The sequence below is a fragment of the Telmatherina bonti genome (assembly GCF_933228915.1).
Source record: "Telmatherina bonti genome assembly, chromosome: 9".
NCBI lineage: Eukaryota > Metazoa > Chordata > Actinopteri > Atheriniformes > Telmatherinidae > Telmatherina > Telmatherina bonti.
In genome coordinates this window covers 30,681,229-30,695,079 of record NC_136627.1, presented here as the reverse complement: position 1 = coordinate 30,695,079, position 13,851 = coordinate 30,681,229, and the positions used below count along the sequence as shown (strand labels likewise).

Here is a 13,851-nt window from a genome sequence, read left to right as displayed (position 1 = left end):
AAAAAAACAAAAACAAAAAAAAGAAAATAGATGTTCTGCATAACAAAGAACATTTTTGACCCATATTCATTTACAGTTTCTCAACTAGAAAACATATTCTGGTAGTAACTCTACTCGTGCTTGGCCATGACACCATGAAACAAACCATAAAACCATCAAAACAGTGAAGAAGTTAATATCACTTTGACATACTTTGCAGTTAAAATGATTCTTTGTTTTGTGCTAATTACTGCATAAGATCTACTTTACTCCTGTTACTGTACATTCATGTGGCATTACTTTTTTATGAAAAGCTCAATTTTTGCTGCTTTCTCTCTTTAAGACCACCGTCTTAAAAGGTCCTGTCTGCTCTGATCAGTCTCAGCAGCCCATTTACCAGGAATATATTTAACCATTTGCATTTAACATGGCCAACATTACCTGAGATGGACTGGTGAGCTGTCCAGGGTGTACCTGCCTTTCGCCCAAAGACTGTTGGGATAGGCTCCAGCTTCCCTGCGACCCATCATCAGATGAAGCGGTTAGGATAATGAATGAATGAATAAATGAATGGCCAAAATGACCTATTATAGGAACACTTCAGAGCCCATAAGTCTGGCACTGCTTAACAGTTAGTTGGGAAAGTGAAAGTTATCCACATCAGCTAAATAAACAATGTTTTTTTTTCTTCCCGCAAATCCCAACCAGTAGTTCATTTGCTAACCTTAATCAGGTAATTAATTTCCTAAGTGCTATTTAATTTTCTTAACTAGCCGAGTGGCTTTGGTACGTTTACGGAACATATAAAAAAGTTGATAAAGGGGGGGAAACTCAACAGGACTGACCACAGTGGAAAACTGATAATAAATCTGGAGAATAGGAAAAGGCTATACTTCCTAACAAATGCTTGTTTATTGGTTAATAAAGCTGACTACCCATGTAGAACAAGGTTGGCTGAGCATGTGTCTAAGATGATTGAATTAAATGGATTTTTTTATATAACTATATTAAGATTTTGCTTGTCTAGTATGTATAAAATGTGCTATGTATAATAAAATAATGTGGCCAATTGTCATATGTTCTGTGTCATGTAAAAAAAAATGAAAATAGATGCAAAAGCAATGTCGTCTATTGTCTGGAAATGTAGTTTGGCAAACTAGCTGTGTGTCAGTCGACTAGTCATTCCCTGTTAAACCAGCTGAAGTGCGTAGGCACCAGACAGACATGCAAATGTCCAGAAGGTTACAAGAAGGGACAAGAACAAAAAGAACAGCCTAAACAAACGAGCAGCTCAGGAGGAGGGACGGCTGTGAACTCCTTTTTCAGGAGTTTGTAATGCGCAAACCTTTTACATGCACACAAAAAGGCCAAACTGTAACAGCGTGAAACATCATTTCTAATGTTTGAACATGAATGTAATGGGATAACAAGACCAGAAAATTGGAGCTACTCTCGTCATACTTTACATGGTAATTATTCATTTTTTACACTGCTGTGTTCCTAAAATAGCATAAAAAAAAGTTCCAAAAGTCATTAAAATTTTGATACTTTGTCAACCTTAAATGTTCCAAGAAATGAACTTTTTGACCATATTCATGTTAAATGAGGCTAAAATTAATACACAAACTATTTTACCATGCTGGAATAAAAGAACTGTATAATTTGACTTAGGTTGCTCACTGTTGTGTAATAGCAGTTCAAACCTGCAGGATATTACTCCTGAAAACATGTCATTATTTTCCACATAAATCTTCTTGCTGCTTCTGATTTTCAGAAGTAAAAAAAAAAAAAAATGCAAAAAGATTCATTTTACAATTAAAAAGCAAATATGCCAATTAATTATCCTTGCAGGGAAATCCTCACTGGTGCTTTTTAATTTATGTGTGTAGAGAGGTTCCTTAACTGCAGGAAACATACTCATGCTAACATTTAATCAAACCTGACCGACAAAGATTTGGCATGATGGCATTTCAGCGTTCTCCGTAGGGAGTAGATGCTGTTTAAGCAGATTTTTCATGTACTGGATTTTCCCTGCTGCTTGGACTTTTTTTTTTTTTTTTTTTAATCGTGCAATGAAGGGAAAGTTACTTGATAACACACACGGTGTAGACAATATTTATCTCTGCACTCAACAACATCTGCCATTGCAGGAGTTTGGTATTATAGCAGCAGCAGTGTGCACAGTGAAAACCCTTCCCGGCTGGTGCAGTCTCATGGGTCAGACTCTGACAGCATCCTCTTTGTGCGTGTCAAACCCCCAAGTTCTAACGACGACATTTCCTTTTAAGCACACTTATCAATGTAAGCAAATTAGAAAAGCAAGATGACAAAGTGTTACAACACAAAGTGCACTCTTCAGGATTACTTGTGAAATCTGTTCATCACCTGTACTGCAACCTGCATACTGTAAAGTATGCATTTTTCATAGCAGTCATACCTGCAGGGGGTGCACTCAGTAACCCAAACACCTATAAAATTCAATGTTTCAGAGAGGTTGGTATGATGCTTAAGTACGCTCTGAGAGCATAGTTTGTTATATAGTAACGTCAACTTCGCAGTACATTAGAAACATGTTATACTGACATTGCTTCTCATGTTTTCCATCAGCATCAATCGTTTTGTTTAAATATAAACGCACTTTAAGCAGTTTTGGATGCAAACTGCAGCTTGACAGGTCAGCAGCTGGATAGAACACAGAGATGTGAGATGGTAATTAGAGTTTTTTTTTTGCAATGGCCTTTATCAGGTGCTCAGTTGTAAAGTGATGGAAAAAGCTCCGCGAGACGTGTGATGCAGCTTAAAAACAAGCACCCAGCTGCCCAGGAGAGAGCAAGCTGCAGGGTGTGAGCCAACAGCTGAAATTCCAGATGAGAAAAAGGATAAAACAAAAAGAGAAAGGGGAAAAAAAAAAGTTGCTTTTAAACCTCTAGAGATGGTTCCAAAAAGAAAGGAAAAAAACAACTTGTGAAGGATTTAATCAACACCTCTGTGGAACAACCCCCAACTAATGCTACATTGTGATCTTCCCAAACTGTTTTTCATGGTACAGTTGCTCTTAAGAAGCTTGCATCGATGCCAGTGCAGAAACGACAGATAATCTGGAGTAAGTAGCGCAAACTGTGAATGTCTGGGAAATTGAAACATTATAGTCTGATGACTTGTCTTTCATCCCCTTACATCATGTTGTGGGAATCGCTGAGGTGATTGCTCTGTGTAGTCATGCAACAGCATTTCACAGCTCTTTTATATTCTGTGGTGCAGAGCGCAAAGCAAAATCCCTCCTTTGTCATCTCAAAGATTTCAGCGCTGTCCTGCTTAAAGTCATGTGCAATAACCTACCACACTGACAAACAAACAAAGGGAGCCGTCTACGATGCCATAAAGCTGCTCGTAAAACCTGCCTCCCCACCACGCTGTTTACAGCCTCATCATCCTGTTATTCCTTATCTCCTCCATTTTCTCAGGCAGAGATTTAAGGAATAAGCTTAATTATATACATATTTCCTAAATGCATTTTAAAATTCTGGTTTTAAACATAAAGAGCTCTAAATCATCAAGAATGAGTTTCTATCAGTGACCTTTTGTAGCCTTTTGTTCCCAGCAGGTCCATGAGATTACAGGTTCAGTATCTGCTGGGTGCGAAACAAATGCTGCTGAAAAGCAAAGGTGACACCTGGAACTCCCTTTCCTCTCAGCCTGAGATCTGGGGACAGGGAGATGTTTCCTGTGTTGACATCCAAATAAAAATGCACTTACTTAGTTACGATACATAGGATAGAAATGTGACCTCTGGAATGTTGCAATCCAGACAAGACTAGGGATTTTCCCAAAATAAGCACAGTGACCATAAAAAGAAGCGAAAAAAAAAAATTCAGAATTTTATCACATTAAAATTAGCTTTAAGACTTATTCAAATGTGTCAAAATGTAACTAATAGAAAGAAAGCATCCATTATAAAATAAATGCTTTTTGTCTTTTTTATTTTTTTCCTAACTTAGCAACAGTCACATAAAAATGTCCCTGCCTGAAAGCAGTTTTGTGCATATTTAGACACTCCCACTCAGAGATGAAACTGGCAGGGCAACATGAACCAGAAATTAAATTCAAAATTACACTGAACTCTAATAATCAAAACTCAGTTATTGCAAGCAGAGCTCGGGGATGGCAGCGTCACGATGTACATGGGAGGACGCGGAAGCCCCCACATTTCTCCCTGAAGGGTACAGAGAGACTGAATCAGTAGTCAGACAGCACAGTCACTTCATCCACATTCCTGTGGCTTCACAAACACAGATTTATTATTGTTAGTAGTAATGACACACATCTTCTGAAACACATACAGCGTATCAGACATCATTTCCAGTAAGAATAAATGCAAGTCTGTTCATTGTGGCTGTAGTAAGAAGACGATCACATGATGGGGTGGTCAAACACTAATTTGTACACACAACCTTGTTGCTTATGACATATGCAAACTGATCTTCTCTGTGTGACTAAACAGGTGGAGAAAGGTTTTGTTTTTAAAGCAGAAGAAATTACACATTCATGATACTTTTGACTAAAGGGAAGGATGGTCTTGAATATGAATGTGTTTTCTTCAGCTGCAGGGAAGGGAGATCAAAAGCAGCCATATGCTCCAATACAAGGCTTAAATGACAGTCTGCACTAATGCAGTAGGTGTAGATGACAGCACCCTTTGTGCTAAATCAAGGAATTTGCTTTTGTTTGGGATGCTCTCCTCTCCTTTCCATCCACGGCGCTTTGATAAAACATACAGAAAGTGCCTAAAATTGTCCAAAACACGTCTGTTTACGTAGCAACGAAGGGACTTTTAGGAGGATGAAACACAAAAGTGCATAAATGGTGTAAAAAGATCAGTTACCACGTTTCTTTTTCTATGGTGTTTCACGATGGTGGGTTCAAGAGTCACCAGACATCAGCGAGGCTTCTCGCTTCACGTTAGTTTGTCGTTAACCTTCTCCTGTAACAGTGCGGCAGCTGCTCTTTCAGATGTTCAGTCATCAAGTGTGTGGAGGCATAAGTCACAAAAGTCAGAGCTAATTGAAAGAGGCACATGTCGCTCTGTGAATTTAGGGTGTTTTATATGTTTTCCTGGAATGATCCCAGGGGAATGCGACAGTTAATAATGAGCGCGGTGCACATAAATCACAGTATGTTAAAGCAGCAAAGTGTGTGAGTCATACTTGTGATAGTTTCTTCTTTCACATGAAAGGATGTGCTGATCATCAGCATCAAGTTCTTGTAGTAGAATTTAGTTCAACAAGTTGAGTAAAATTCATGGACTATTTAATGTGATCAACGTTACTTAAAGACATAGTGTTCTGCAACACACTGACAAAATGAGGTGATTTTATTTTAGTTTTAGCTGCAAAATAGTTTCAAACCTGAGTCACAGTTAGCTACATAATGCTCCCATCAGCTGCATCATTTCAGACATTATAACAGTTTTACAAAATTCATGACATGATCTTTCAAAGTAGTTTATCACTTTATTCTTACACATATTCCACAGTGCAAAGGAACAAAGACGGATCACCAGAGGTTAAACACCTGGACAGTGATTTTCAAGTTACCGTAATACTGCAAGTTTCTCTGTGTGCTTAATTCATGAATGAAATAAAAAAAGCTGTGTTTCAACAAACTTTCTGTCCTTAAACATTTTTATTTCCTTCTGTAATATGAAGCACTGAGTGTTGCCTGTATTCTTCTCTCTGTCACAGTCACCAGTCATGTTTTTTTTTTTCAGATGACATGCCAAATGCAACCGAGCCTATAAATGGCTGCTGGCTAGAGGTGGATGGACTCGGCAGGGTTTTTGAGTTTTAGCATCTAGCTGCTGGTTAGGTTGGACGCTTCCCAAATGGACCAATCTGAAGTAAATGGGGTTACACAGTGTCTAGGGTTGCAGATGGTATATGAAGGCACACAAGCTTAAAATGATTTTTTTCTTTATCTCCACTCCTTCATTTGAAAAAAAAAAAAAAAAAAGGCTCGGACACAAAGAGTGGGTTTGGCTGGTGCACAAGGTTGACACTTTAAGATGAAGGTGATTGTTAACACTCAGTTTGAGTTTGGAATCCATTCTCAATCCTGGTCTCTGTGGAGACAATCATCCTCTAATAACAGTAATCTATCTCCTCGTTGGCCAGGACAATAGCTGTTCTGCAGGGGATGTAGACCTGAGACGGAAAGAGAAGGAGAAAAAAGAAAGAAAAGTGAGACAATTCCTGATTAATGACGTTAACGAGATCACCAATTTTTGCAGATTACTGAATCTTCAGGTTTATGCTCTTTAGTAAGAAGGGAGATGTGCCGGCACTTGCCGTGCTTCACGGTTGGACTTAGTCAATACCCAAAGTCAAGGTCAAGAGGCTGTAAGATGCATTTACAGGGATATTCACATATGTGAGCTGAAAAGCAACTCTTCATAAAAGAAAACCAGCAGTCTTGATCAAAGAGAAGGTTACGCAGGTATAATCAGAATGTGACCTCTGGGTGGCAGTGGAGTCAGCGGAGTGTGTATTAAACTCCTTAAACTTGTGCCACTAAGCTGATACCTTTACATTTTGTGCATCCCGATGTTTTAGGTCCTGTAAATAATTTTTTCTTGCTGAAAAATCATCTAGCAAAAACACTCTTCTTCGTGTGTGTTCAAGTGATTCATTCCCCAAATGAGCAATCTTGCCTGAAAAGGGTTCATCCTGCCTTTGCTGGTTTTAATTGATAAACTCTCCAATCGATGTGATACACGTGTCCCGTCGTGTCTAAATATTGGCCGAGCACCAACGGCAAATATCTGTTTCTGTGAAGATACAATCTGCCACTGGGCACAAGCGGATCTATATATATATATATATATATATATATATATATATATATATATATATATTAAAAAAAAAAAAAGACTTTTGTGCAGTAAAAGGAAAACGTGTTATTTAAAAAAAAGGAGGGTGGGGGTAAAGTCTGTAAATGTCAGCTTAATTATATGTGTATACTGTCCAAAGACTTATCTTATAGTGGACATAACTCCGAGAGGTGTACCTAATAAAACCTTTCATCAATGCTTTTGATATTTACGTATCATTTGGCGACGATAAGCCGCCGTGTAGCATCAGTCACTTCAGATTTCTGCCAAAGGAAAAGGCAGGAAGACATAAACGGTGCTATACTCCCCCGAGAGAAAGCTTTAAAAAAAAAAAAAAAAAAAAAAAAGTGAGCAGAGCTGTAAACAGTTCAATCACCCCCTGAACTCTCCCAGCCGCCCCCTCGGCATCAGTGGATCTGAGCTCACTGTGGAAGTGTTTCTTTGGCAACAGTTTGTCATCGAGGGAGTCAAGCAGCCCGCTGCTGAAACACTGACACAGACATCGGTGCCTAATTAAACAGTCACAGTGGGAGAGTCTCCACGCAGAAGCACTGCGGAGGGAAGGACAGTCACAATGAATCACTGCACCTGTTTAGACAAAAGCTACCACTGTGCCCAACTTGGAAAATGCGAACAGCTTTTATTTCCAGCAAACAGATAGCGTGACAAACAGCAATGATTTTGAAACAAAACTGTGAAGACAGAGCAGCAGAGACAACAAAGTGTGGGTGCAGCAATCAGTGGAGGAAATTCTAATTAACATATTTCAAACTAGCTAGGACAAATACACCCTTGGCAAACTGCAGCAAGTCTGTCTAAAAAAAAAAAAAAAAAAAGAGCTTTAGACATTTGCCTGTACTTCTATTTAATTTAGAATCTTTCTGACAGGATCAGGGCTTCTTTTCCTTCCAAAAAACTAAAACATAAGTAGATTCTTGTGCAGATGCAGGAAGCTGGAAATGTGTCGGCATTTGCAGACATGCAGGTCATCATGGCGACTCTTCAACAAAACACCCTGATACTTTACTGCATGTGGATCTCAAGAAAGGAGGTTTAATCACAGCTAAAAGCAATAATAACAGTTTGATAATACACTCTGATTGGTAAACTCTACACTTCTACATATTCACATTAGCTTACAGTTACAGAGGGATAGGAAATTGCTACTTAAATAGCTATCTTCTTTTGATAAGGAAATTATGGTACATTAATGTCCTTAGAATGAGTCATCTGTAATCTTAGCAGAAAAAGAGCAAATCTGCGTGCGGTTGATTGTTTCTTTGTCGTAACAGTGTTACCTGGGAATAAATCTAGTACCGTTGAAAAACCTTATTTCTCTTGTAAATTGAGCTGCATTTGGAAGGAGAATACATTTGTGGGATGAGCAGCAGAGTTGAGCATGTGAGACGCACCCATTAGAAACTTGCCAAATGGATGAAGTCTGAATCAACAAGACGCTCTGGCAGCGTGTCCTTGTTTCATAAACAGGGGATCATACATGGCAAGAATAGCTTGACATCTCCTGGGACTGAAAAGAACCTTGTCATTGTTGGCAATTTCAGCAGAGATGATTCAGCAACCATTTTCCACTCTGAGTAAAACCTATGAGGTTACAATGCTCGCCCCCAAACAACAGGATTTATCAGAGACTACCTCCTGAATTTGGGAGCGAAGAGGATGAAAGGGCCTGCCTGCAGTCCCCCATGGATCACTTGTGAGGTCAGCTCGGGTATGCAGGTTGAGTTATAGTGACTGACAGAACCACAATGGCTGGCTTGCCACAAAAGCAGGTGGAAGATGGGATTCTTTCCCACATCCGTGTGGCACCAAGCTGCCCGGCATGAGGAGGTGGTGTCAGGCTGTTGTGGCTTTTCCACATGTGGACCGACGCCACCATGCACAGAACTGTTGGACTGATTTCAAGGGGAACCCGCTGTCTGTTTACATCGGTGGCTCTCGTCTTTTTAATCTCCATCTTATTCAGAATTTCTGACGAGCATTTCATCTTTTTTCCTGCAGAGTTGTGTATTCTGCTGCAGCTGCTTCGTAATCAGAGCAAAAAAGGAAATTAACCAACGGATCTCCTTCCTCTGTTTCTGTTTCGGAGGCTGTGCAGCGATAAACAGTGGATTTCTGTTTAAACCTTTCCAGCTGATGTGATTGTAAAACAAAAGACAATTTTGACTTCAGGTGAGCAGAAGTGCAGGTGGCTGCATTGATAAATTCTCAGCTCGACGACCTAACAGGTGAGGCCAAACACCTGAAAATTCAATCAGGTTTTACTGGCTGTAGGATTTTAAATCCTTTAATAACACCCAGGATATATTAATGTATCAGAAATTAATTTACACAGATTAGCAGATAATATATTTGATTTTGGAATGAAAATATCACAGCAAGAAATGCTTAATTAACTCGTCCATTTTCAGTATGATGGTTGTAAAATGCTCCAAGAATGTTTGATGATCAGTGGTTTTTAAATTACTGGCAGGTGGAAAAACGTCAACCAAACATCAGGTAAACACGACATCTGAGACTGAAACAGGTGGCAACGCATCTAAACCTGGACTTCATTCGTTGTTTAGCAGACTGCCATTTCTAAGTTATTAATAATTAGTGTTTTTGCATCACATAACACTTATCACAGTAACGATGTTTCTTTTCAGTATGTTTTAAACATAGTTTTTACTGAGAGACCTAAAAAAAGTGTAGATGGAAACAGTAGCTGGGTTCCCCCATAATGGTGGACAAAACCACCATGAACTGTTAAATAAACCAAACGTCATCAAATGTCTACAAACAAAAGTCAACAGCAGAATAATCTGCTCAGAGAAGATTTGACAAATATGTTCAACCCAACTCTGCTGCTCATCCCACAAACGCATTTTCTTTACGAACACAGCTCAGTTTAATAGTCAACTGATCAGACTTTCATACAGATATAATTTAATTTAAAACAATTACAACTAAGAAATAAACCCCCAAATAGAAATGCCTTTCCTTTTTGCGTTACATTTTTGTAAAAGAAATGCTCCATATTACTGCCATAAAAGACACGCAGAAAGACTGATTAATGTAAGAAATCTAATTCAGCAGGTTCAGAGGAGCAAATTTTATAAGATAACTTTCACTTTTTTTCCATTTAGTTTATTTCCTGTTTGTATATTTTACCCAGGTAATTATATAAAAAAAAACATGATCTCTTCTTTGAGCAGACAGTAATCCCAATGTAACAAGCTAAAATATATGTGAAAAGCTGTACGATGCTTTTATGTGATCAGCGCAGTTGTTATGACAAATAATGCGCATTTATTTGTGCCAGCGAACGGCAGTAAGCGATCTGTCGATACAGTTTCTCAGACATCATCTCTGTCGACCCTGCTGATCTCCCTGTGCTAATGACTTCATGTTCTTGATTAATCCACTTGTGATGTATCAGTATGAATCATTAATCCATACAACACACATCCAGACATGCTGATTCGAATGAATTACTCAGACATAATATCAGGCTTTACTCTTTTGAGCGTGGCGCAAGTTTTTGTTCGGGCGATGCATCTGATGGGATTTGTCTGAATTAGTCCACAATGCCTCTGCAGCTTTCTGATTAGTCATTATGAGTAGGCGTTTACCACTTTACTAACACTCACAAGCATATTTTATATCTAAGTGAGAACATTTACCTCTAGCAGTGAGATCTAAAAGCGGTTTCTGTTCAGCAACCGCTTTTTTTTTTTTTTTTTTGTTTTGGCTTCTTTTGTCTCAAATATCCTTGGTTTCCCTTATAGCATGTTCACAGGAGGAGCGTTCGGATTTTGTGCTCCTCTTCAAAGCAGAGACCAGCCTTTGGGCTAATACTCAATCTGATCAATGTTCAAACACACTGATGAAGGATTCATGAGATGCTTTACCAGAATATCCATTTGGTCTCCTGACTCCAGCAGCTTACCAGAGCACTCACTGTCTGTGTGCTTCAACTCTCAAGCCATGTCGCCGTTTGGCATCATTACTCACTAAACAAACATCAGTTGGCTGTAAACACTTCTGTAGACTAAATGTAGTTTGTATGTTGGGAACAACACAAGGATGTTGCTGGGTAACAATGCAAACCTGACTTGGGTGTTTAACCAGGCCTCTGACTGATTTTAAAGGTTTTATCCGTCCCTCTTTGCAACCACAGCATTTGTTTTCACTGACGTCTGAATGTATAACTGTGTGTTACACAATGTTTGATGCTGTTTAAGGTTCCTCTTGCATGACCTAACTTGTCAGGACGAAAGAAGTGTAAGATGTTTCCATTCAAATAACTTTATATCAACTTACAGGATTTACAAAACACAAATACAAAATCCAGTTTAAATGCATTATTCTACAACTGATTCAAAAATCCTCATATGATAAATGTAAACTTGTTATCACATGCTTCATACTGTGTGCACAGTAAGTGTGAGGTGCTGATGTGTTTTATGTGCCGCATGTTCAAGTGTGAGGCAGGTTCTCTGCATCCTGTCTCGGTTTTATGTTGTTAGTTCATCCCTCCTCATCAATGTCAGGCTTTAGATCTCACTGATGGAAATGAACGTCTTTTGATCATTCGGCACAAGCTAGCTACGTTCCTTTCACTACCCCCCCCTCCCCTTCAGTTCAGCTTAATTTCTTTTTGTGAAACTGTCACCGGAGACACCCCCTTTGATGCATGTAAAGTTTATCAAAAGGTTTTGGAGCGGCTAAATATTCTTCCCTCTTTCTTAGCATTACATCTCTGACATAACATTCAAACAAAGCTGAGCATGTGACATGTACCCGAAGAGGGTGACCCATAATAAGTTTCCGCATTTGGGGGAATTTGGGGCTCCGACTGTTTAAAAGTTTCTGTCCTCGTAAATGAATGAAATGTATGTCTTCATCAGCGGTTCGTGATGTACAAAACGGTTATGTAAGGCCCTGTGGAGAAGATCAAGCCGTAACTTCACTCAAACAAAGAAAGCTGGAGCATTTCTATTCCCAAAAAGAGAAACGGCACATTTTACTCCATTTCATCTGATGCTGAGTAAAATCTGAAGTCTTTCCATTTTAGCAGGGGTAAAATTATAGGAGTTGCAGTGAAAATATTCTGTTATTACAAAACAAAACCCACAAGTCGATCTACAACTTGAATCAGTTCCACCATGGGACCTTAAAGTTGCGCTAGTGTGTCCTCAGGTCATGTCAGGCTCACTGACTTCATGATGATGAGAGTTCTGCACAACATTATATTCTACTTACCACTTTGATAATGTTTATGTTTGTATGTCACAGAGAGAAGTTTAGACCAATCATGAACCTCCCTAATATTAATAAAGTTTCCAGTTTCCAGAAATGACGCAACAAGAATAGAAAGAAAAGTGACAATTTAACCTTGCCTCCTCGTTGCCTGGGGACGCACGTCCTGCTTTATAGTCTTTCATGCAGCGTCTGGTTGTTTTTCCTTGAGATTTAGCTCATAGAGGGGTGTCCTGACAGTTTCCTTCTGAAAATAATGCTATAATTTAGAAATACTTCTTCCATCATTGGCAGAGTCATTCCAGCCTCGATGCTACAAAACTGCTCCAAAGCATGATACTACCACCCCCATGTTTCACAGTGAGAATGATGCCATTTTGGACTTTATAAAACATAACTCTTCTAATTCAAAAAAATAAATGCTAAATTTTAGCCTTTTCATGATATTCTCCTGATTATGAACCATGCACAACATAACATGTCTTTGTCTTGTAGTGACTTAAAATTGAATGAAGTCGAAGAACGTCTAGTTGTACAGAATATAACTCAAATTTTAAAGAGGTTTTTTTTTTTAAAAAAAAAAAATATATAAATAATTAGTCTAACCTGATGTACACCAGTAATAATTTTCTTGCTTCCAAAAGGCTCTTTTTTTGTGTCTCTGAGGATCATATTTTGAAATGTTTCCTTTCTTTCAATATAACACCCGCACAGTTTGTGCACCAACTATAAATATAAAGCCTGAAATAAATTAAGTTCTCACTAACCTGTATACTGGAAGCTTTTTCCTAATAAAATGTAATATTTTGTTTTCACTTGCCAGGTTATTTTCTATTAGGACTTTTATGAAAACGTGATATGTAGAAAACAAAAAGGGTTTTCTAAGCCTTTGTGAACAAGAGTGTTTTTGAGCACCAAAGAACAGCTTGCTTTTTTTTTTTTTTTTTTTTTTTTATCCTTAAGGAGAAAATCCAAAAGTTTTTCTTGAAGACCACCCCTGAACACACTTTTCAGAGTGTACCAGAATACAAAAAGCACAAGTTTTTTTTCCCTGTCAACTCTGTGCTGATGGCACTGCATGAGGAAATGTCAGCTTAATACAACTTTTGTCTGGTACACTCAGTTTATTTGGCAAATGTTTTTTCTTTTTTCCCTTTTTGGACATTTTTGTCCATTTCTTTGTGCTTCTCTGTAGAGAAGCTTTGACACTTTATGTGGAGGCACTTTGTGCCTTGTGTCATATTGCTATGGCCACTCTTTCATGTTTCTTTCATCTACCTCGTCCATTCAGCCTTATATTATGCTTGTCCATTTAGTTTTATTCCACTTCTAAAGCTTTCACTGTTTCTGTTAGATATCTGGTTAAAATGGAGGTAATTTCTGCTGCACTTGAATATACATTTACAATACCTCACTATCGATGTGATTCTAACATGATATTAAAACTTGGGCACCTTACTGCAATTATAAATTAATACAGATCAATTACCTCCCATGAAAATGTACAAAACATCAAAAAAGAAACAGCAAAGAAGGTTAAAGAAATTTCAACAATCCATGAACATAATTGTAAACAAAGGGTTTAAGGGTTGCAGAGTATTCTTTAGAAGCTACGACGCCAAGCCACAAGGATCCACTCAACTCTCCCACCTTCATCTACTTATTTGCATCCGCGGTTTGAGATGTGAAGCATTCTTGGAGGATACACAGAGTTTATCATTACT

General features: G+C 38.4%; 1 protein-coding gene across 1 annotated transcript in view; it reads right to left on the bottom strand.

Moving 5' to 3' along the window:
- Window positions 1-5,469: 5,469 nt before the first annotated feature.
- gbe1b (glucan (1,4-alpha-), branching enzyme 1b) overlaps window positions 5,470-13,851 on the bottom strand; it is a 97,763-nt gene continuing 89,381 nt past the window's right edge. Inside the window, exon 16 of the mRNA XM_079246463.1 lies at window positions 5,470-6,179. Within this exon, the coding sequence (XP_079102589.1) occupies window positions 6,117-6,179 (63 nt within the window). The 3' untranslated portion in view covers window positions 5,470-6,116. The remainder of the gene's footprint in view (window positions 6,180-13,851) is intronic.